Below are 22,459 nucleotides of genomic sequence, written 5' to 3'. Positions count from 1 at the left end.
CTGTGGACTCTAATTAAGAATTTCTAATCTGGGGAATCTTTTTAGGCCCCTCTAGCCCTGACATCCTCTCCTAGCTCTGACATTCCCTATTCTAAGGGCCTTCCCAGCTCTAACTTTGTCCTTTATTCCATCTCACAAAAAGTGACTATATACTTTTCAAAGGCTAAGCCTTCTATCTGATCAAGTGACTCCATCCCATCCTGTCTCCTCCAGCAAATTGCCTTCCTGGCATCCCACTCTCACTTATTTCAATCTCTCCCTACTCATTCCCTTCCGCCTACAAATATGCCCTGTCCCTCCCATCCTGAAAAATCCTGCACTGATCCTTCCATCCTCAATAACTATCACCTTATGGAATTCTTCCATCCTTTGTAGCTAAGCTCTTCCAAAGGCTGTTATTAAAGGCCTTTCCCTCTTCTCACTTTTCTTAACCCCCTATAATCTGGCTTCTGACCTCATCATTCCACCCAAGTTGCTCTCTCCAAAGTTACTTCTTAGCTGCCAAATCCAGTGGCCTTCTCTCAAACCTCATTTTCCTTGACTTCTCTGCCACCATCTTTGACACTGGTGATCACTCTCCCCCAATATTCTCTTCTCTTTAGGTTTTTAGGACCTGCCTCCTGGTTTTCTTCCTCTCTCTCTACCTGTTCCTTCTCGACCTTCTTAGCTGGACCCTCCTCCAGGTCAGACTATCCATAAGTCTTCCTCAGGGGTTTATCCTGGGCCCACCTCTTCTCCCACTATTTTACTTCACTTGATGAAGCTCCCATGGATACAGTGACCATCTCTACACAGATGATTCTCAAATCTACTTGTACTGCCTCAGTCTCTGCTGATCTCCAATCTTACATCTCCAGTGGCCTTTCAGGCATCTTGAATTTAATATGCAAGAGACATCTTAAAGTCTTCGTGAAGCTCACTCTCTTTCCCCCAAACTCTCTTTCCCTCTTATCTTCCCAATAGTAATAGGGAAGGCACTACCATCTCTAGCACCCCCAGTTCCCAGAGGAGGGAGTCTGAACTTCTCACTGTCTCTCACCCCCCAGATTCAATATGGTACCAAGGCTATCAGTTTCACTTCTGCAGCATCTCTCATCAGTTTCATCTCTGTAGCATCTCTGGTCAATTTCATCTCTGTAGCATCTCTGGTCAATTTCGCCTCTGCAGCATTTCTTATCAGTTTCACCTCTGCTGTATCTCTCATCAGTTTCATCTCTGTAGCATTTCTCATCAATTTCACCTCTGTAGCATCTTTCATCAGTTTCACCTCTGCTGTATCTCTCATTAGTTTCATCTCTGTAGCATCTCTCATCAATTTCACATCTGTAGCACTTCTCATTGTTTCATCTCTGTAGCATCTCTGGTCAATTTCACCTCTGCAGCATCTCTCATCTATTTCACCTCTGTAGCATATCTCATCAGTTTCACCTTTGCAGCATCTCTTATCACTTTCACCTCTACAGTACCTCCCATCAGTTTCACCTCTGCAGCATCTCTCATTAGTTTCACCTCTTCAGGATCTCACACCAGTTTCACCTCTGCAGCATCTCTCATTAGTTTCACCTCTGTAGCATCTCTCATCAGTTTCATCTCTGTAGCATCTCTGGTCAATTTCATCTCTGTAGCATCTCTGGTCAATTTCGCCTCTGCAGCATTTCTTATCAGTTTCACCTCTGCTGTATCTCTCATCAGTTTCATCTCTGTAGCATTTCTCATCAATTTCACCTCTGTAGCATCTTTCATCAGTTTCACCTCTGCTGTATCTCTCATTAGTTTCATCTCTGTAGCATCTCTCATCAATTTCACATCTGTAGCACTTCTCATTGTTTCATCTCTGTAGCATCTCTGGTCAATTTCACCTCTGCAGCATCTCTCATCTATTTCACCTCTGTAGCATATCTCATCAGTTTCACCTTTGCAGCATCTCTTATCACTTTCACCTCTACAGTACCTCCCATCAGTTTCACCTCTGCAGCATCTCTCATTAGTTTCACCTCTTCAGGATCTCACACCAGTTTCACCTCTGCAGCATCTCTCATTAGTTTCACCTCTGTAGCATCTCTCCTCAGTTTCACCTCTGTAGCATCTCTCACCAGTTTTACCTCTTGTGCAGCATCTCTTGTCAGTTTCTGCATCTTTCAGTCAGGCTGTCAGTCTGCAGCATCTTTCCAATGAACTCCCTTCTCTGCCCACCCTCTGATGCAGACCTTTATTATCTCTCACTGCTGTGAAGGTCTGTGAGAGATCCACTTGCCTTCAGTCTCTCCCCACTCCAATTCATCTTCCAAACACTATCAAGTGCAAGTTTCTTCCTGTTACTCTCCTTCTCAATAAACTGAGGTGGCTCCCTATCACATCCAGGAGCAAACATAGTTTTCTGTTTCACACCCAGTCCCCTCCACCTTTCCTGACTTCTTACACCACACTCCTCAACATGTCTCTTTGATTCAGTGGCACCGATCTCCTGGCAGGACCCTCTATCTCTCAGCTCCGGGCATTCTCTCTGGCTGTCTTCCTTCCCCAGAATGCTCTCTCTCCTCCTCTCTGCTTCCTGGCTTCCTTCAAATCCAAATAACTCCATTCTGCTGCCTTCACTCTATTTCCTCTTTATCCTGCATTTAGCTTTGCTTATTACCTTCCCTATTAGATTGTAAGGTCTCAGGGAGCAGGGCAGGTCTCTTTTTGTATCCCCAGTGCCTGGCATACAATAGGCCTTGTTAAGCGTTTACTGTCTGCCTGACTAAGCTCTGCTACTTGGGGCTCTATGATGTAAGATCCTTTGCCCATGTGACCCTCTGAGATTCCTCCTTTTATGATTCTAAGCTCTGTCTTTCCCCCAGATCTCAGCACAATTTAATTAAACTGAACAGAGCCTCCTGCTCAAAGCAGGAATCTTGGTCATCCAGCCTCTGTGGGCAGGGTTCAGTGGGTGGGAAACTCAGTGCCTCAATAAACTAGTCATGCCATGGGACACCAGGCACCTCCCATTGTTAACACATCCTTCCCTCTCCCCCCGGGTCATACTGGACTTCAGACAGAATCGATGATTTTAGGGCAGAAGGGACCTAAAAACCATGAGGCTCAGGCCCTGCCTGGGCAGGTGAGGTGTTACTATACCTTATCTGTTTCCATATACCATCTGTATACTATACATATATCTGTACATTGTACAGATGAAACAACGAAGGACTAGGATCAGATCCAGCAAGCAATGGGCTATATCGGACTAAACGGGGACAGATAAAAGAAGCTAAGACTGAGAGAGAAAAGGCTGAAAGCAGCCTTCGACATTATCTAATCCGGGTTCTTTCAGTTTCCCTTTCGCGGTTATGGGAAGCCTAGAGATAGACCCTTTCTCATCTTTTTCAATGCTTGAGATGAAATTCAGAAGATTACAAAAGGAACCAACTATGTTGAAATAAATTCTGCAAATATTAGAGAAGCAAGTTCTGGGATCTGAGTTAAGGAGACCAGCTCCTCCCCACCCCCACCTCCCCCATTTTACAGTCACTCTCTCCAGACCAGGAAAGCAGCAAGAGGCAGGTCCCCTTCATTTTAAGGCTCCTCCTGTTCTCCCTAAGAAGTTATCCAGACTAATCTCATTTTACCAAGGGTGAAGGTTAACCCCAGACATGGTCTGCTCCACATCAGCTGAAAGTGAAGGCACAGACAGAAGTTTGGCCCCCAGGGCTCTGAGCTATGGGCTGAGATCTCCTCCCAGAGGAGGCCCCTGGGGATGCCAGGATACTCTTTCTATCAAACATGAGCAGGTGTGAATCTGGCCTGAGGTCCAGGGGCTTCCCCTCCACCCCTTCCACTTACACTTTCGGAGCTCCAGGGTCTTGTTGGGGCAGGGGAGGTGCTGAGGGGGTGGGTTCTGGGTCCGCTGCAGACAGGCCAACATGGTGGAGACAGAGCTGGGGCCTGGGGCTCACGGAGTTCTGTCACACTGCAAGGTAAGAGAAAAGCTGGTTATTGAAGAGCTGCAGTTATAGGCCAGGGGAGCAGGGAGAGACATTTCTAGTTCAGCTCAAACACTAAGAATGGAAGACCTCAGAACTCAAGTCTAAGAAAGCTTTAATTTCACAGCCCAATCCTCCCATTTTATAGATGAGAAAACTGAGTCCCACGGACTAAGGCAGCTTGTCCAGGGTCACACAGATACAGTAAGTGTAGGCTTAGCATTTGAGCCCGGACCTTCTGACACTAAATCTAGTGTTTTTGTTTTATTTTTAAAATAACTATTTCATCGATGCTCTTGTTAGAACTCTCCTCACCCCTGCCAAGAAGAGAACCGTCCCTTGTAACAAATAAATGTGATTAAATAAAATACAGCATCCCATTATGATCTACCCCCCCCCCCCATTCGATAGCCAGAGTCCACCAGGCTTCTTCTGAGGGGGAGGTTTGCTTTTAGGCCAGAGGGCCTGGGTTCAAATGCTTCCCCCTCATGTGGACCATATCCTAAGTCCTTTTACCTTCATCTGTTAAAAAAGGAGAGGATTAAACCAGAAGATGTTTGTTGATGCTTCAAGGACCACCACCCTCTTGAATTACGAGTCAACCCCTCCTTCTCTGCTATTTGACAGATGGGGAAACCAAGGCTCAAAGATGTTTTGATTGTAGATAGAACAGAGCTGCCAACTCCCAGGCCTTCTCCCCCACTGTGTCACAGAAGAAGACGTGGGACTGACCTCCCAAAACATTGGGAGCCCCTTCTAGAGAAGGCTTTTTTCTTTTCTAAAAATGCTTTTCAGTTTACATAACTGATTCCTCTTTTAATGAGCAAAGTACAAGGTGTGTGGGAGGTTACCCTCGTTTTTCAGATGAAGAAACTGAATCTCGGAAATGTTGTGCCACGTGTACAGTCACAGACTGAGTGAGGGTTAGAGCTGGACAAAGACCCGGGACTTGCCCCCGGGCCCCATGCTGCGCCCTCCCCGGAGTCACCTCCCATCATCCCCACTCCACCTCGACTCCCTTTACAGGGTCTTCAGGGGCTGCTAAGTTTTTAACCCATCAGGTCCTGGGACAGTCCTGGACAGGAGGAGCCTGGGGAAGGAAACCAGGCTTGAAGCCCCCGACTTCCATCAGCTTAGAGTCTGATCTCCTGTGGGTGCTTTGTTTGTCTGTCACCGGTGTGGGACAATACAGGTACAGGTCTATACACACAGCTACGCCTTGTTTTCCCTGTTGGATCGGGGGCTTCCCCTTCCTTTGCCCCTCTAGCCCTTAGCATAATACCCAGCACACACTAGGCCCTCTGCAAATGCTTGATGACTGAGGGTGAATGGCTCGGGGAGTCTGCACTACTCTGAGTCCCTTAGAAAGGGGCAAACAACAGCAGCCCCTGCCTTGGACACAGTGGAGAAGACTGAACTCCAGTGCTGAGGTTTTGCAAACCCCAAACAGGGCTATCCATTTATTTAGGAGGGCCGGGGTAACAGAGAGCATGGCCAAGACAGGCTCACATTCAGGCCTTTCTGGCTCCAAGGCCTTTCGGGCCCTCCTGCCCTCACCCCACACTCCTCCTGCTTCCTCTCCTGCCCCAGGGATTGCCAGGGGATGGTGGGGCTCCAGAAAGGGATACAGTCCAAGCTTCCCACCTGGGAACAAGTGAGCACTGGGAAAACCACATGATGGGTGTATGTGTGTGTGTGTGTGTGTGTGTGTGTGTGTGTGTGAGAGAGAGAGAGAGAGAGAGAGAGACAGACAGACAGACAGACAGACAGACAAAGACAGAGTCACAGAGAGACAAAGAAGGGGGACAGACAGACAGAGAAAAAGAGAGAAAGCCAGAGTGCCTTTGATGCTCCGTGGTGACCAGGGAAGGGGTGACCTCTGCAATGGTGAAAGGGCTGGGGGAAGGATACAGGAGGGTTGTGGGCCCAGCACCCCCATCCTCAGGTCCCAGCCTGGGTCCCCTCCTTTGTCCACAAGTGGGTATTTGACTTTCACTCAATCTCACATCCCCCTCCACTACAACAGGCAATGTTTCTATGGTGTTTCAAGGCTGGCCAAGCCCTTTCCAGGCTTTATCACTTATCCCCACAACAATCACCCTAAGAGGCAGGTACTACTATCATCATACCCATTTCACAGTTATGGAAGCTGAGGACTGAGGCAGGATTTGCCCCCCGCTGCCATCTTTCCTTCTTTCTCTATACTCCATTTTCTTCAGTGTCTCTTCTCTCCCTTTCTTCTTCACCTCCTTTTGCATCTCCCTCCTGCCTCCACCAACAAAGATCTTGAGATCTGGAGTCAGAGGCTTGAGTTCAAATCCCAGCTTCCCATAGATTGCATGTATGATTGCAAAGCCCTTTTCCTGAGGGTTTCAATTTACAAGAGGGGGATCAGCTAAGAGCAGGGGGTCAGCCTCCCACAGAAGATGGGAGCTTCCAACACACTGATGTCCTTTCCAAACAGAATATGATCCGCATTACGTTATTTTTATTTATTTTCTAGTTATTTTTTTTAAATTTTACTTATTTTTTATTTTTTTCTGCAGTATTTCCCAATAACAGTTTCATCTGGTTTGGGCCCATCCGTGTGTGGCTGAGTGGGGGCCATCCCGGGCTGCCTCCAGCTCTTGGGGTTCCCTCCGCTCCATCCTCCCCCCACCGCCATTCTGTTCCCATGAGCCCCCTTGTGTCACCCCTGGGAGCACAGAGAACGAGCGGGTCTCTTCCTCTGGTCCCCCCTGAAGGCTCAGGATGTCCTCCGCTGAGCTGGAAGCAACATCAGGCCTTGGAGCTTTTTCCTTCCGAGATTCTCTTTTATTTTATTTTGAATTTCTCAATAGTTTCCTGTTTTCAGCATTCATTTTCGGAAGACTTTTTCTCCCTCCCTCTCTCCCCTTTCCCTCCCCAGGACAGCAGATTGAACATGTGTGATCCCCTTAAACATGTTTAGACATGTCATGTTGTACAAGAAAAATCAAACCAAAAGGGAAACAAAAAACCCCACGTGAGAGTGTCTGCTGTGGGTCGCAGCGCCCCCCTCCTGCGGTTCTCTGACATGGATGGTGCCCCCTGCCCCGGGTCTCCTGGAATCGTCGGCCCCGTCTGCTGGCCAGGCCGAGCCCCACTCCTCGTGGGGAGTTGGTGCGGTGCTGGACACAGGGTCATCTGAGAGACTGCAGTGATTGCCGTCCCAGCATTGGGACCTGGCCCACAGGCCCCCACCCAGGCCAGACTGAACCCCAGCCCCAGCCGCAGGCCGGGCTCTGGTCAGTGACTAAGCCTTCATCCGAGCCACAGACTGGGCCCTGGGCCGCTGGGCACCAGACAGTGGAGGCCCAGGATCATCCCCTCCGAGCCCACAGGCAAAGCCACGTACGAGTCCCCGCCATGGAAGCCCCAGTTGGGCCGGGGTCCTGGGGACAATGGATGCTGAATCCCGGTCAGAACCGACCTTAGCGGTCTCCTACCGACATCCTCCGCCTTCAGAGGGGTCTGCCTGGTGCTCGGAGGTAGGAAGGGCCAGACCCCTCTGACTTCCTTGTACAAGGGTCGAGAGAGTCCAGTCTGACTCTGTGGCAGAGACTCTGCAGGGCGTGGCCACTTCCTTCTCCGGCTCCTTTTACAGACGAGGAAACTGAGGCAGGCGGAGCTGAGCAACTCACCTAGAATCACCAGCTAGCAAAGGCTGGCCCTGATTCGGGCCCTCCTTCCTGTGCCAGCTGCTCCCTGGGGGGAAAGGAGGGGACGAAGGTCCAGTGCCTGGGGAAAGGAGGGGTGGGTACGAGAAAAAGGCCACGTGGCTCTGGAAGACTGAATCTCCCTCCAGCCCGAAGGTTCTTGGGGAGATCCGCTTTTGGTTTCCTCACCCATTAAAACAAGGGGCTGCGACTAGAGAGATCACAGATGAAGATGTGGAAGTGACTTTTACAGATGAGGAAACTGAGGCTGGAGAGTGTCCACAAGCGCTCCATAGGTGCTCCCCCCTGATGGGGGAGGCAAGGAGACCGGCGGCCTCCCCGACCCTCCTCTGGGCTCCCCCGGGTCCTGACTCACAGACAGCAGGGTGGGAAGGAAGCTGAGGGAAGCCAGACGGCCTCTCGGGCAAGTACCTGCTTGTGGCCGGGAGATCTGAGGTCTCCCCTGGGCTGAGGCTCTAATTAGACCTATGTGATGGCAGGCAAGTTGCAACATTCAGGGCCTCAGTGGCTTCATCTGTAAAGTGGGGCTAATAATACCCTGAGCTCCCTTCTCGCCAGGGTCAGATAAGGGCACAGGTCAGAGCCTCCCCCCACATGCCCAGGCTGTGATTACTGTTAATAAGAACAACACGAAATGCAAGAAGAGTCTTGTTTAATCCAAACTCGGCGCTGGAACAAAGCTACCCTCCGACCTAACAGACTAGGAGAGGGAACAATAAGGGTCCTGAGGATCCGAGATTTCCGGATTTCTTCATTCCCTTATTCAGGCTCCCATCGGGCCCCTCTTAGAGAAGCTCGAGAGAACGAGGGTTCGAATGCTGACTTCTGCCTGTCTGAACTGCCTAAGTTTGGGCACTTTCCTCATCTGTAAAATAAGAGCAGAGCTGAGGGTCTCCCTGGTCCCTGGAAAGTCTGACATCAATCAGCAGAGTCCGCTCTGGTGGAAAGAAAATTGGAGGGGAGGCAGAGATCCTGGATTCGAATCCTGAGTTTCCCCCTTGTGCAAGTCTCTCCCCCGCCCTGTGACTTAATTTCCCCACCCAGAAGCAGAGGGAGTGAACGAAGTGATGTCTGAGGTCCCTTTTTGGCCATTTTTGCACTGGAAGTTTTTCTGGCGGCCATACTGTAACTAGGGTGGGATGCGAGGGGCTTTGCCCTGGGTTCTGACATCTGGGGATGGCCCGCCCCTGGCCTCTTCCCTGACCCGAGTCCCTCATTCAGCCCTCCTGTCCCAGGGCTTGCCCGTGCAGGTCATTATCCGCCCCCTGCCCCCTTGAAAATTAACTTAATTTGGGGGCAACTAGGTGCTGCACCAGCCCTGCAGTCAGGAGGACCTGAATTCAAATCTGACCTCAGACACTTAATACTTCCTGCTGTGTGACCCTGGGTAAGTCACTTAACCCCAACAGCCTCAGCAAAATAAAAATAAAAAGAAAATGAACTCCATTTACCCTCGCTACTGGGATTCCCGGTGTTTTGAGTTCTGGAAGCCCCTTCCCCAACCCGCCCCCCACTCAGGACTCAGCCCGGCTTCTCTCCCCCACCCAAAGCCCCAACCCCTTTCTTGTGAGCAAGGAAACCAAAAACTTGGTCTTTCCAACGGCGGAGCCCGGGAACATAATCCTAGATTTGGGGGAAAAGAAGAATGGGGAGTGGGAGCTGGGGGGGGGGATGGGAAGAAAGGGAAGTTATTTAATACTAAACAGGTGTCTGCAGCCCGAGATTGCAAGGCCTCGGCTAATAATGAAGTATTCATGAGGAAAAGCCTTTTCCCCGCGACTTCCTTAAGATCCTAATTTCACAACAAGCTCCTTGTTACGAGGCAATTATGGCAATCTTGTATTTCCCGAGCCTGCGCCGAGCCGAGATGGACCGGCTGAGACTCCCATCTGTCCTGGCCCTGCTGCCTCGCTCGCCGGCAGCCAGAGACAATCACCGAGCTACCTTTCATTATCCCTATTCTACTTGCAGCAAAGGTGCCGGGAAAGAAATGATTTCCTCTGAAAGGGACTTTTATTCAGTTTCAAAACCAATTTTCTCCTATTACTGTCTCAAAAAAAAAAAATAAAAAAAAGGAGGGAGGGGGAGGGGAGGGGCTGTTTTTATTCCCCACATTACAGGCTGTGTTAATGCAGCTTGGGCTGGCAATAAAAGCCACGGTATCCATTTTCCGGCTTTGATTTCTGGTAATTTTAAAATATGCCATTACAATCAGGCAGAAATTATACAGTTTAAAAAAGGAATGAAGCGCTGCTTAGAGAAAGGATGAATGCACTTGACTGCTGAGAGCCGGGAGCCTGTCCTTGGGGGACTCCAGAGGGGAATCAAGCTTTGGTTTGGGCATGTCCCCTACACTCATGTCCGGGCAGCCCCCAGCTGCTGGGGAGCCCCCCACCCACACAGACTTGGACACCCAGCTGGAGGCGGGAGGGAACGGGGACTCGGAGCTATCTCTGATGTTTGTTAGGGGGTGGGAGAGAAAGGGGGTTCAGAGCCCCCTCTGATGTTTGTTAGGTGGGAGGGAACGGGGGCTCGGAGCTATCTCTGATGTTTGTTAGAAGCCAGGAGGGAACGGGGGCTCGGAGCTATCTCTGATATTTGTTAGGGGGTGGGAGAGAACAGGGTCTCGGAGCCCCCTCTGATGTTTGTTAGGTGGGAGGGAACGGGGGCTCAGAGCTATCTCTGATGTTTATTAGAAGGGGGCAGGGAAAAGGAGCTCGGAGCCCACATTTGCTAGCTGAACAATCCCAGGCAAGTCACAGCCTCTACAGGCCTCAATGTCCTCATACATAAAATGGGAATCCCTCACTCCATCCATCAGCATTTATTAGGAGGAGAAATGCAGAAGAGATGACAAGGATGACTTCGGTCTGGGACGCTCACCTTCTGGGACCATTATGAAGCTCACACGAGAGGCCAGAAAGTGATTTCTTTTTTTCCTTTGAATCCCCAGGCCTGACGCAGGGCCCAATGCGGAGCAGATGCTCAACCGAGGCTGGCTAAAGGGCCAGCAAAAACGAGGAACTTGGAAGGGCTATTATGTGGGGCTCCCACTGTCATGACTGCTGTCCCAGCTCTTCCCACAGACTCACCTGCCCTACACCCTGCCCCCACGCTTATACCCCAGAGTTCTGTTCCAAGATTCAGGATCCTAGCTGCCCATCCGTCCATCTGAGCTCTGACTCGGGAGAACCAGGTGGCAACCGTGTCCCAATTGGAGTCTTAAGAGACAGAACCTGCCTTTATGGGTCATCCCGCCTGACCACCCCCGAACCAGCGTGGACCACCCCTTGATAAGCCTCAGTTCCTTATCTGTAAAATGGGGGCACTATATCTCACAGGGTTACTGTGTGAGGAGTAAATGAGATTGATTTTCATATATTTGTACAGACAAATGTGAGCCCTAACAGACACACAGATGTCCACGTGTGCACGTGTGTGTGTGCTATATTTTGTCACTTTTTAAATATCATCTAAATGTCATCAGGTACCATTAAAACCTAATGATTACTGTAAAGATTAGGGCCTGCATCGAGAAACAGCATCAGTGCTTTCCCTCCCCGAGCCATCCTCAGAACCACGGAACATCAGAGTGGGCAGAGCCCTTAGAACAGGGGATGTCAGAGCTGGGAGGGGCCTTAGAACAGGGGATGTCGGAGCTGGGAGGGGCCTTAGAACAGGGGATGTCAGGGCTGGGATGACCTGGTCCACGTCTCCCATAAAGAGACTGGGGCCCAAGGTTGCCCCACCTCCCGGAGCCACCAGAGGCTCTGCCTTAGTGCCCTGGTCTCCTCTGGCCTCTTGCTCTGGTCCTGCCCTCTCTCCATCAGGGCCGGGTGGCTGCCCGGTGCTCCCTCCCCATGGCCTTGGGGAGGCCATCCCTTCCCATCAGCTGATGGCCCCAGCCTTTCCCGGCTTAGTCAGCTCCATCTGCACGGGCACTAATTCCAACCAGCGGGATCCGATTTAGCTCAGGCTATTCCAGTTCTTTCCTTGAGCAGGGAGGAGCTCAGCAGTTTTCTGGTCCGTCTCGGGAGCCCAGAGCCTCTCCTCCGGTCCTCCCCGGCTCCAACGGTCTCTGTGGCCAGCCCTGTCTCTGCCGTCATGGCAGCCTTTTTTTTCCAACGTCCCTGACCATCCTCCTGACTCAGTTCTGGAACCTGGGCCAGCCCTGAGACCTTCAACAGCAGCTCTCCCCCCAGAGCCTCAGGCTTCATGGGCTGTTAACGACAATCCTTGCATTAACTGTCCCAGGAAGAAGCGGTTTCATCTCACACTGTGGAAAAATGGGCCCTTGTTGTTGCCTGAATCTCTTTGCCTCCCTCACCTCCCCTGCCCCTAAGAAGGCCAGCAGCAGCAGCCAAGGGGGAAGGGCCGAGGGGAAAGGTCTGTGAAGGGTCTTTAGAACCCGTAATGTCCGGGCTGGCTCTCTGGAGGTCGCCCGGACAGGCCTCGGTCTCAGCAGGATAAACACGAGAATGGTCAGGAACAGAGTCCAGAGTCTTTATTCTGGCCCAGGCTTGAGCTTAGTGCAGGAGGCAGGAGGCAGGGGAGCCACCAGGAGGCTGGCCAAGGATGGAGTGTCTCATCTCCAGCCCCCTCAGCCCTTAAATACCCTATTACACTTACATCACTACAGCACACTGAGCATGTGCGAACTAGAGAACCATGACATCCCCATGCTAAGTATTAAGTATATGAACTAGAGAACCATCATCTCATCAGTCCCACTGAGTTAACACCTTGTTATAAGTATCCTTGTCTGGAGTTCCGGCCCTCTGCAAGAACATAGCACTGTCTTAACAATATTGGAGGGGGCTTAGAATGGGATGGGGGAGTCAGAAGTGGGGGACTTAGAATGGGGGGAGTCAGAGGTGAGGGGACTTAGAACGGGGGAGTCAGGTCTGGGAGGGGGCTTAGAACGGGGGGAGTCAGAGGTGTGGGGGGGGCTTTAGAAATCCTCCAGGCCAGGAATTTGAAAACTCTATTTCCAATTAATTGCTTTCTTTTGGATTCTTATACACCTTAATCAGAGAGAGACAGAGACAGAGACAGAGACACAGAGGGAGGGAAAGAGCAGCAGGCCAAGACAGCCCCTTGGGGGAGTGGACATAATACCCCTGATGAATCCGCAGAGGAGAATGGAAAGGACTGAGCAGATCCGTGGGCCCCCCAGGAGACAGCAGAGCCTGGAAGTGCCAAGGAGAAAGCTATTGGCCGTCCTTCCTTCTGGGACAGGAGCAAAGAGGGGGGCTCTTGACTTGGGTGTGAATCGGATTTAGAGGCTGCAGGGCTGAAGCCTCCCAGAGCAGAAGGTGGTCAGCAGGGCCCGGCACCCGAGGGCCTCAGGGAGCTGAGGGCAGCTTCTCACTGACTCGGGGGGCAGCTCCCGCCCATTGGATGAAGGGGTTCCTGCCCGGAGCTCGCCCTCTCGCCATGCAGCCTATGAGAGCACAGGGAGGTTGCCCCCTTGCAGGAGAGGCCCACGGGAGGGGAGAGAGCCGCCATTTTCTGGAATTCCCTCTGGCGTCCCCCCTTAAAGACCTTCCCGGGCTCTGATCCATACATGCACAGACCTTTCTCGGGTGTCTGCACTGGCTCTCGCTCCCCATCGGGCGGGTCACAGGTCAACAGAAGGGACAACTGAGACCCCAGAGGTCAAGGTCCAGGGATTTGCTAAGGAGGGTCAGCCTCCAGATCTGGAGGGGCCTCGGGAGCCATCTTGTCCAACCTCTTCATTATAGGAGGACGCAGAGGGACGGGGATTCTGAGTTAGGGGTCCCCCTGTGCATCCCCGTTCACTGTGAGTGAGGTAAAAGGGCTTAGGATGCTTGCAGCTAGGAGGGACCCTCTACTTCAATATTCCCCCATTTACTGGGGAGGAAACTGGGCTCAGCGGAAGGCACGACTGCTCAAGGTCATGGGGGTCACAAGGAGCTGGGGCACATGGGAACCCACATAACGGGTTTTCCCATCCTATATGGCTTCTCCAGCCCAAGGTCATGTGGCTACTTCAACAGCAAACCTGGGCTTGGCCTGAGAGGTACAGGCCGCCACTGCCCTCCCCAAGCCCACCCCAACACCCTCTGGGAAACCCAGCCCCCCTCAGATCACTCCCCCCAAACCCAGGGAAAGCCCCCATCGGGGCCTGCCCCTCCTTAATCCAGGGGAGAGGATTGCCCTGGGAAGCTGCTGCTAATTTTGAAACCCTATCTCCAAATCGGACTATTTATAAGCCCAAGGTCTTTGTGACTTTAATAAAAAGGGGGGGCCGTCGAAAGCCCCGGTGATAGAATGCTCTGGCACCTTCTCTGACACCGGGGCCGATAAGGCCCCTTATCTGAGGGCTGCGCCTCCGAGAAGGTCTCCTCTGCCAGATAACTCCTCCGCAGCTGTCGATAGACCCTTTCAGAGCCTGGGATTTAGATAAAGGAAAATGTGACAGGAGGGGGAAAGGAGAGAGAGAGAAAGAGAGAGAGAAAAGAAGGAACTTTCAAAGTCTGAGAATGAATTGAGTTTACCCGGCTTGCCTTGAGAGAACAATGAATAAAAGATGGATGGTGGAAGCCTGCAGCCTGTATTTTTTATTAAAAGACTGGGGGGAAATCTGCGGGTTAGCCCCAGCCTTCATTTGTCATCTTCTCCTGCCCCTGGTCAGCTCCAAGGCTGCTGGGAGGGGGTTCCCGGAGAGCGGGGCCCCCATCAAAGACGGGTCTGGCCAGAGACCAGCTTCCTGGCTTGGGGTTAATCTGGTCCCATGGGGAGGGGAACAAGCCAAAAAAAAAAAAAAACCAGGAAAAGAAACAGAAGCTTAAACCCATTCCAATTCTTGCCAGCACCTGCTGGACCCAGCCAAATCTGGGGGGTCTCTAATTTGGGGGCCTGGGGATGGGAAGAAAGATGGGAACAAGGAAAAAAAGAGAAGGGGGAATTCTCTCAGGAGATCATTCCAGGAGACTAGGAGTTCATGGCTGGAGGACAGGGATCCTTGACTGTGTGATCTTAGACCAGCAACTGCCTTCTTTGGGTCTCAGTTCTTCCCAGGAAAATGAAGAAGGGGTGGAGTGGCTGATACTGTTGGGTGTTCTGGACACCAGTCTCCTGGAGCTGGGAGGCCTTTGAGATCTCCCCCAATTCTAGCCCTATGGGTCTATAAATAAAGGGTCCCTCTCTCTCCTCATTCCAAAACAGACACAGCCAAGTCATGCCAGACACATGAGAAATGGGTCCACAAGGCCCCTTCTAATCAGGGGTCAAGCACACACTGTCCAAATCCCTTAAAAGCGAGGCTCCCCCAAATGATGGCTATGGGGTTATCCGGCTCACTGGCTCTGTCTCTGTCTCTCTTTCCCTCCCTCCCTCTTTCTCTGTCTTTCTGTCTCTCTCCCTTTCTCTTAGTCTCTCCTTCTCTCTCTTCCTCCCTTTCTCCTTCCTTCCTTCCCTCCCTTGCAAAATTATGATTTATCAGTAAATATAAATTGTGATTTATCAGAATTATAATTAAAAGATTTTATATACCTACATACCCAGGGTCAGTAAAAATTTTTCAGGCAAAAAGAGGTGATGAGTGGAAAAAGATTAAAGAGTATTCCCACAACCCTGTACAGGACCTAGCACACAGTAGGTGCTTAATAAGTACTTGGCTGAAATATGCAGCAAATATACACCAACTGAATCCAAGGTAGTTTGGTGAATCTTGCAAGCTGGAACACTCAGGAAAAGCTTTCTGCAGCTACTGTAGGGCTTATGCTGTGTTAAGAGATTTGGAGGTGGAAGAAGGCTGAACTCAGAGGTAATCTATTCCAACCCCCTCATTTTTATAGAAGAACAAACTAAATGATATGAGCCCCAGAAAAATAAAAATAGGCATCATGTGATCCACAGGATTACAGACCCAGAGCTAGCTAGCCCGAGGATCAGTAAAGTCCGACCCTCTCATTCTTCAGATGAGGAAACTGAGGCCCTAGTAAGGTGACAAGTCAATAAAAATTAATTTCGGGCCTACTGTGTGCTGGGCACTATGCTAAGTATTGGGGATGCCCTCAAGGAGCTTGCCGTTTAATGGGGGAGACCACATGAAAACAATTATGTAATACAAAATCTATAAGGTAAATTGGAGATAACTGACGGGGGAAGATGGTGGAAATAGTGGCAAGAGTTGGGATCTGAACTCAGTTCTTCTGACCCGGACTCCTGCCACTCACGAAACATGCATGGCCCATGGGCTTCCTAGGAGCCGGGCACTGTGAGCATCAGTGGGAACACATTTTAAAATGACCAATGTCTGACCTCAGGGACCTCATCCTAAAATTGTTCAAGGATGCTCGTCCCAGAATCATTCTGGGGAAGGGCTGGGAGACTGGCCGGCTTTGTGCTCTAGAGACAGAGCCCTGCCTGAGATCCCAGAAGGGCGACTCCCTTTACCTCCCCCAAACTCAGGTTCCCCATCTGTAAAATGGGGAGATTAATAGCACCCTCCCTCCCTCCAAGGTTGCTGCAGATGGGATGCCCAGATGGTATACACGTTAGCTCTTAGCCTATCAAGCTCTTAACCAAGATTTGTGAAATGGGAAAGAATCTAGCCTCCCTTATCCTCACAGCAGTTTAGCCCCAGTTCCTTCTTCCCAGTCCGAAATACTCTTATATGTATATACATATTTATATTAGTAGTAGTAATACTATATATTTATTTATATATTTTTAGTATTAAATACTAAAATCTACATACCACATCTTTGTGCCCTTTTTACAGATGAGGAAATCGAGGCAGACAGGTTGAGATTAGCTAGCCAGGGCCTGAGGTGGGATCGGAACTCAGACCGGAACCCCCTAGGAAAGATGCTGCAAACATCCCTGAGGTGCTCGAAGCAGCCGTGCAGGCCCAGCCCATAGCTCCCTCTCCTCCCTCCCCAAATCCAGAGGGCAAGTGAGTCAATTAGCGGAGGTGGCTGCCAGTGGCAGAATGAGTTAATACGGAACAGGAAAGGTCACTCCTCCTAAGTTACAAGAAAGCATAAAATCCAACCTGGAGCCTCACTTGGGCCGCCACCTTGCCGAGAGGCTCCCATAAAACTCGGGCCGGCCCTGCCCACCCCCTCCCCAGCTGGAGGCAGCGGCTTCTGTTCCCCCCGCCCCCCTCCTCTCCCACTCGTTCTCTTCCTCCTCCCCACGCTGAGCCCCAGGCCTTTCAGGGCACCCTGTTAATAATTAAATGTTAATCTAAAAAGCAATTTGAGCTGCGGGGCTCCGCAGATCTGGTTAGAGATTGCATTAGCATGGAAGCAGCAGGGGCAATTTCCCTTCACCCCTCTCCTCCGATCCTTAATGTCCACTCACCTCCGGGTGTCCGTGCTGCTGGGCCTGAGGAAGGTGGGGCTGGGGGGCCGGGGTGGAGGAGGAAGAGACGGTTCCCCAGCCCCACCTGCCACACAGGAGAGGGTCCAGGGACAGGGCAGGGGTCGTCCTTCCTGCCCTGCCCTCCTCCCTCACCAAGGGCCCCCCCCATTTAAAAAATAGGAACCTGAGGTGAGGGAGTCAGGAAGCCAGGGGCTGGATCACCATTCTGCACCTTGCTGGCTGAGCCCTGGGACAGGCCACAGAAGCGCCCCCAGGCCCATTTTTGGCTCCACATTGATGAGCATGGTCATAGATTCAGACTGAGGGACTCAAAGGGCAGATTTTAACCCAAGTCCCCGAGGACGAAGCCAGAGCCAGGAGGCCCTTGGGACAGAGAACATCCTGGGGGAGGGACCTCAAACAGAGGCTGAGAGAGAGAGCCCACTGGAAGTCCCATCCCTGACTGAGAGAAGAACACGTCTCTTCCCTTCTAGAAGACACTGCCTTCCCTCTAGCCCCTCAGCCTGCGCTGCAGAAGCCCTGGGTGACCCTGGCCTCCCTCCAGCCCCAGAGAGAGGTCAGGGGTCTCTCCATCCCCTCCTGGGCCCCCTCCCCCCTTCCCTTCTGAGATCTCAATTAACCAGGGAGCTGGCTGGGGCTTCTGGCTCCTTCCACTGTTTAATTACAGAGCCCATAACAAGCTCCCCAAGCCCAGGGGACTGACTTTGAAAACGCTTTTGAAGTCGACTTGACTTCCAGAGTCAAAGGGGAGGTCTTGCTGGAGAGGGTGGGGGAGGGGGAGGGAGGGAGATTTCCCCCCTCTCCCCCGTGGCCTCCTCCCCAGAGACCCCTGAGGCAGCCCCCCTTCCTCCCCCTCTCCCAGCCCCCTAGGGCCGACTCAGAAAGGTGAAGGCCGGCAATGATTCCTTCCCTGAATGCCCGTCCTGATAGGATGGGTCAGGGGACAGGTGATGGGACTGGGGGGGGGGCTCCTCCCCAGGGTGAGCTGGAGGGGCCAAGAAGCTCCGGGGAGATCATTCAGCCCATCCTCCATCCCATAATGGCCGCAGCAGGTAAACCGCTTCCATCTGCCCCCCCCCCCCGGGGGGAAGGCTGGTGGAAAACTCCAGATTTCTGCCTGCAAAGGTCATTCTGTCCAGCTCTCTGCCTCTCTGCAGGCAGGAACCAGAAGGTCGCTGCCACGTTTGGGCCACTGGGGATTAAATTCCCTGCTCTTTCTGGCAGCCCAGGGGAGGCTCCTGGGGAGTCTGGGGATGAGAACCCACCTGCCTCCCTGCTAGTTCCCGGCCACGCCCGGGGAGAGTCATCTTTTCCCATGATGCAGCTCTGTGAACCCGAGGACAATTCTGTTCCAAGGAAGGGGGCTGGAATCAGAACTGCAGGGGGCTGAAAGGCGGCCCTTGGGGCCAGCTGGAGTGCCCCAACTTGTACCAGAAAGCACCCCCTCCACATCCCTCACCAGCGGCTGGATGGGGAGCCTCCAGGCGGCGGTAACCATGGCCAAGTTTCCCTCCACCTCCAGCCCAAACTGGCCCTTTGCATTCTGACCCATAGTTCCGGGTCTGCCCCTTGAGGTCAGGCAGGACCTACCCAATCCCTGAGCCCCTAAGACAGTCCTTGGGACCCCCGGGGCCCAGATTCAGAGACCCCCGAATCCAGTTCCCTGGTATTGCATCGGGGCAGGATAGACTTTGCAGTTGAGGGAGCAGAGATTCAGAGAGTGGGTCCTGTTTGTGGCTGAGGTCACAGACAGCAGGGGGCAGAATTCGAACCCAGGTCTCTGACCTCATTTTGTTGAAGACATCTAGGGATGGTCAAGATCACGTTTAAGATCACGGCGGAGTAAGAGGCAGAAGGGAGCTAATCATTCCAAAGCCCACACTCTCCCCTACCCACATTTAAGGAAGATTCCCTCCTTTGTGTCCTTGAGCAAGAGCTTTCCCCTCATAAAGCCTCAGTTTCCTCACCTGTAAATAAAAATCATTTACCTTGATCAAATCAACAAAATATACATGTGTTAAGCATTCCTACGGGCCAGCATCAGGCCGCCAAGTTCCAGATTGTTTTAGGGGGAGGTTTCCATGATCACTGAGGTTATCTGAGTTATTCTCCAAACACCCTCATTAGATCCCATTTTCCAGGTGAGATACCCGAGTCTCCTGGAGCTGATGGTACCCAACTGTAAGTGACAGAGCGGGGACTTTAGGGATGTCTCTTCTGACTCCGACCTCCCGGGGATTTCCTAAAAAGGGGGGATCAACTCCTTTCCCACCTGTGGGGTGCTGGGGCTTCCCCGGAGTGGCCGGTGGGGGGGCAATGCCAGCCCTGCCAGGGGAAGAGGGGGCATCTCACAGCATGGGTGATATTCAGGGAGGTGCAGGTGAGGACATAAACTAGGGAGATGTAGCCAGTCCAGAGCTTGCCTCTGGGGGTCTGAGCGGGACCCGGAAGAGGGCACACCTTTAGGATCAACACTGAACAGAAAAAGCAGGAGGGACAGCACAAAGAAAATGGCATCAGAGACAGGTCTGAATCGCCTGGTGTCGGTTACAAATGACCTGATGTGGGAAATAAGGGATCAGATGTGTACCTAACATGGGGTGGCCACCCCCTCCCCAAGCCCCAAGCCAGGGGCTCCCTCCTCAGTGACTAGGTCTGGGGCCGAGCTCTGGAAATCTTGGGGCCTGGTGGGTGAGGAAGCCTTAGGTGATGTTCTGCTCAGGCCCGGCCTTGGCCTCATTCCCAGCATTCCCAGCAGGGAATTTTTCCAGGTAGCGAATGGGTCTTGACAACGGGTCCTTTAAGATAATTTGGACGGTTATTGGTGAGATAAATCCCAGGCTTTGAGTAGGATGGGGGTGTGGGAAGGGGAGAAGCTGCATAATTATGCATTATTCCAAATACAGGCCCCATCGCTTAAAATGAGGCCTTTTGGATAAGAAAAAAATATATATATATATAAAAAGATATATTATGAAAAATTCTGATATGGAGGAGAAGCACACATGTGTTCTCAACAAGCCAGATTCTGAGGAAGGCGACCCACTCCACAGGGAAGGATTGGGGCCAGCGTTCTAGGTGGGCCACGGGCCAATGGTAGCTCTCTGGGATGGCGAGGGGATTGTGGTTAGAACCGATTAACGGCGGGCGGAGATTCGCCCGCACAGAGAAACGGGAGAATCGGCTCATCGATGACCTCAGGGAGAGCAGAGAGAGGAGACACACACGTGAGAGGTCAGAAGGGGAGAGGGCAGGAAGGGCAGGGAGTTAAAATGGCTCAAACCTGAGCTCCCAAGAGCCAGCTGTGGTCAGCTGGGAGAAGGGAGAGGCGGGCAGTGGCTTTGAGACAGAGCTGGGGCTGGATCTGTGCGGGTCCTTCCTAGGGTCCCCAGGACAGGGACTGTCCCTTCCTGGGGTCTCCTGGCGCAGGGACTGTCCCTTCCTGGGGTCCTTGGGGACAGATACTGTCCCTTCCTGGGGTCCTCGGGGGCAGGGACTATCCCAAGTGGGAGCTCAGGACACAGGAAGCTTTAACAAAGGTCCCACCTATCCCAGACTGACTCAGGAGCACTTCCTCAGGCACTCAGCGCTAGGGGCTCCCACAGTCTTTCAGAGAGAAGAACCCCCCAGTCCTCCTATGGACAGTGTTGCACAAGCTCCAGAGGTGACCCCCCACCTCCCCTCAGCTTGTCCCTTCCCCCCTCCCCACTCCACCATGACACGGGCAGGCAGCGAATGTCAGATTGAGCTCGAGCTCACCACCAAGCACTTATTGCTGTTATTATGAAGGCACGAAGTTAAGTTCTGGGAACGAGGAGGAAGGGGGCCCGGCCTCTGCCCTCCCCGAGTGCCCGCTCCACCAAGGGGGCAAATACCTCCAAGGAGGCCTGAGAGGGAGGTTCTGGCAGTCGGGGGCCGGGTTGGGCGTCTTTTCCAGAGAGAAAGTCCCTCAGAGTGAGGGGTCCTCCGGGAAGGCCTTCTGGAAGGTGAGGGGCTTGCGGGGCTCGTGCCCTCTACCCCTGGGCCTGACCCAGGCTGTGCACCTGGCGCCCCGGCCCTGCCCTCTGCCGGACAAAGCATGGATCCCCCCACCCCCCACCCCCAGCCTGGCATAGCTGCCCCTGGCACTGAAGTGACCCTGAAAGGCCAGGCTCTGGGACGTCACCCAAAGGCCCTGCTGAAACCCGGAGACACGCGGCAGCTGCGGGGAGGGTCCCTGCCCAAGGCAGGCTGGGAGAACCACGGGGTGACTGACCCCGGGGGGCTGCAGTGGGACGCTGTGGCAAGACGGGCAGTGACCCAGACCAGCTCCGGATGCCGCAGGGCTCCCCCAAACCAAGGACCGGGGTCCTGGAGCCCGGCTCTCCTGCTTCATGGGGGTATCCCCAAGGATTCTGGGGTAATGGTCCCTGGAGACAGAAATGCTCTGGGGGGTGAGGGGGGTGGATCCTGCGGCCTTCCTGGGGGGGGGGAGGGGGACGGAGCATTACCCACGTGGCTGGACTCGGCCTGCCGTGCCCGCGGGCTGTGCCAAACTTATTTTGGCCGTTCTTGATTCTTTGTTATGAGTGATGGTTCTGGGCAGATTCTGGGAGATATTCGGAGGGATGCATTTGGGGAGGAAGGTGACACAAAAATAAAAGATAACGCCGAGGTCTCTAAAAAGACACAGCCCCAGCTTGGGGTGGGGGGCCCTGCCTCCGAGTCACCCTGGTCCGAAAAGGCTTTAGAACAGGGAGGAAGATTCGGGCTCTGTGTTACACTGGTCCCCAGGGAATGTCAGAGCCGGGAGGGAGCTTAGAGAATGGGGATGTCAGGGACTGGGAGGGGGCTTAGAACAGGGGATGTCAGGGGCTGGGAGGGGGCTTAGAACAGGGGATGTCAGGGCTGGGAGGGGGCTTAGAACAGGGAATGTCAGGGCTGGGAGGGGGCTTAGAACAGGGGATGTCAGGGCTGGGAGGGGGCTTAGAACAGGGGATGTCAGGGCTGGGAGGGGGCTTAGAATAGGGGATGTCAGGGGCTGGGAGGGGGCTTAGAACCCGGCTTACATCGCTGGGAAGATCCTAGGAACACAGATCTAGAACGCTCAGAAGGGCCCAGGAGTGAATGAAGTGACTCTCGCCTCATGAGCTGCCCGTAGAGGCCTGGTGAAAGGTTGCTGACCCTGCTGGCGGAGGTTTGGATCCTGACCCAGGGAAAGGCTTCTGATTGGGACACAGGTGCCTTCTCTGTAAATCAGCAGTGCAGCGGGAAGCAGAGCACTTTGCCTAGAAGGGTAGCGGCCAGAGCTCTGGGCTGGGTCAGGAGGGTCTGGGGGCAAATTTGACCTCAGACACTGCTTAGCCGTGGGATCACAAACCCCCTGACCTGTGCCTCTGTCTCCTCACCTGTCAAACCTTTCTCCGGGCTGGTGGGAGGGTCAGGGGAGGTTATGCAAGCAAA

At 52.8% G+C, this 22,459-nt stretch overlaps 1 protein-coding gene across 1 annotated transcript in view; it reads right to left on the bottom strand.

Moving 5' to 3' along the window:
* Positions 1–22,459, bottom strand: part of FAM222A (family with sequence similarity 222 member A) — a 68,798-nt gene that overhangs the window by 23,586 nt on the left and 22,753 nt on the right. Inside the window, exon 2 of the mRNA XM_031948786.1 lies at positions 3,823–3,949. Coding sequence (XP_031804646.1) covers positions 3,823–3,904 — 82 coding nt within the window. The 5' untranslated portion in view covers positions 3,905–3,949. The remainder of the gene's footprint in view (positions 1–3,822; positions 3,950–22,459) is intronic.

Source organism: Sarcophilus harrisii, chromosome 1 (assembly GCF_902635505.1).
Source record: "Sarcophilus harrisii chromosome 1, mSarHar1.11, whole genome shotgun sequence".
Lineage (NCBI taxonomy): Eukaryota > Metazoa > Chordata > Mammalia > Dasyuromorphia > Dasyuridae > Sarcophilus > Sarcophilus harrisii.
The sequence above is the reverse complement of the archived record's forward strand: the minus strand, read 5'-3'. Positions and strand labels throughout refer to the sequence as shown.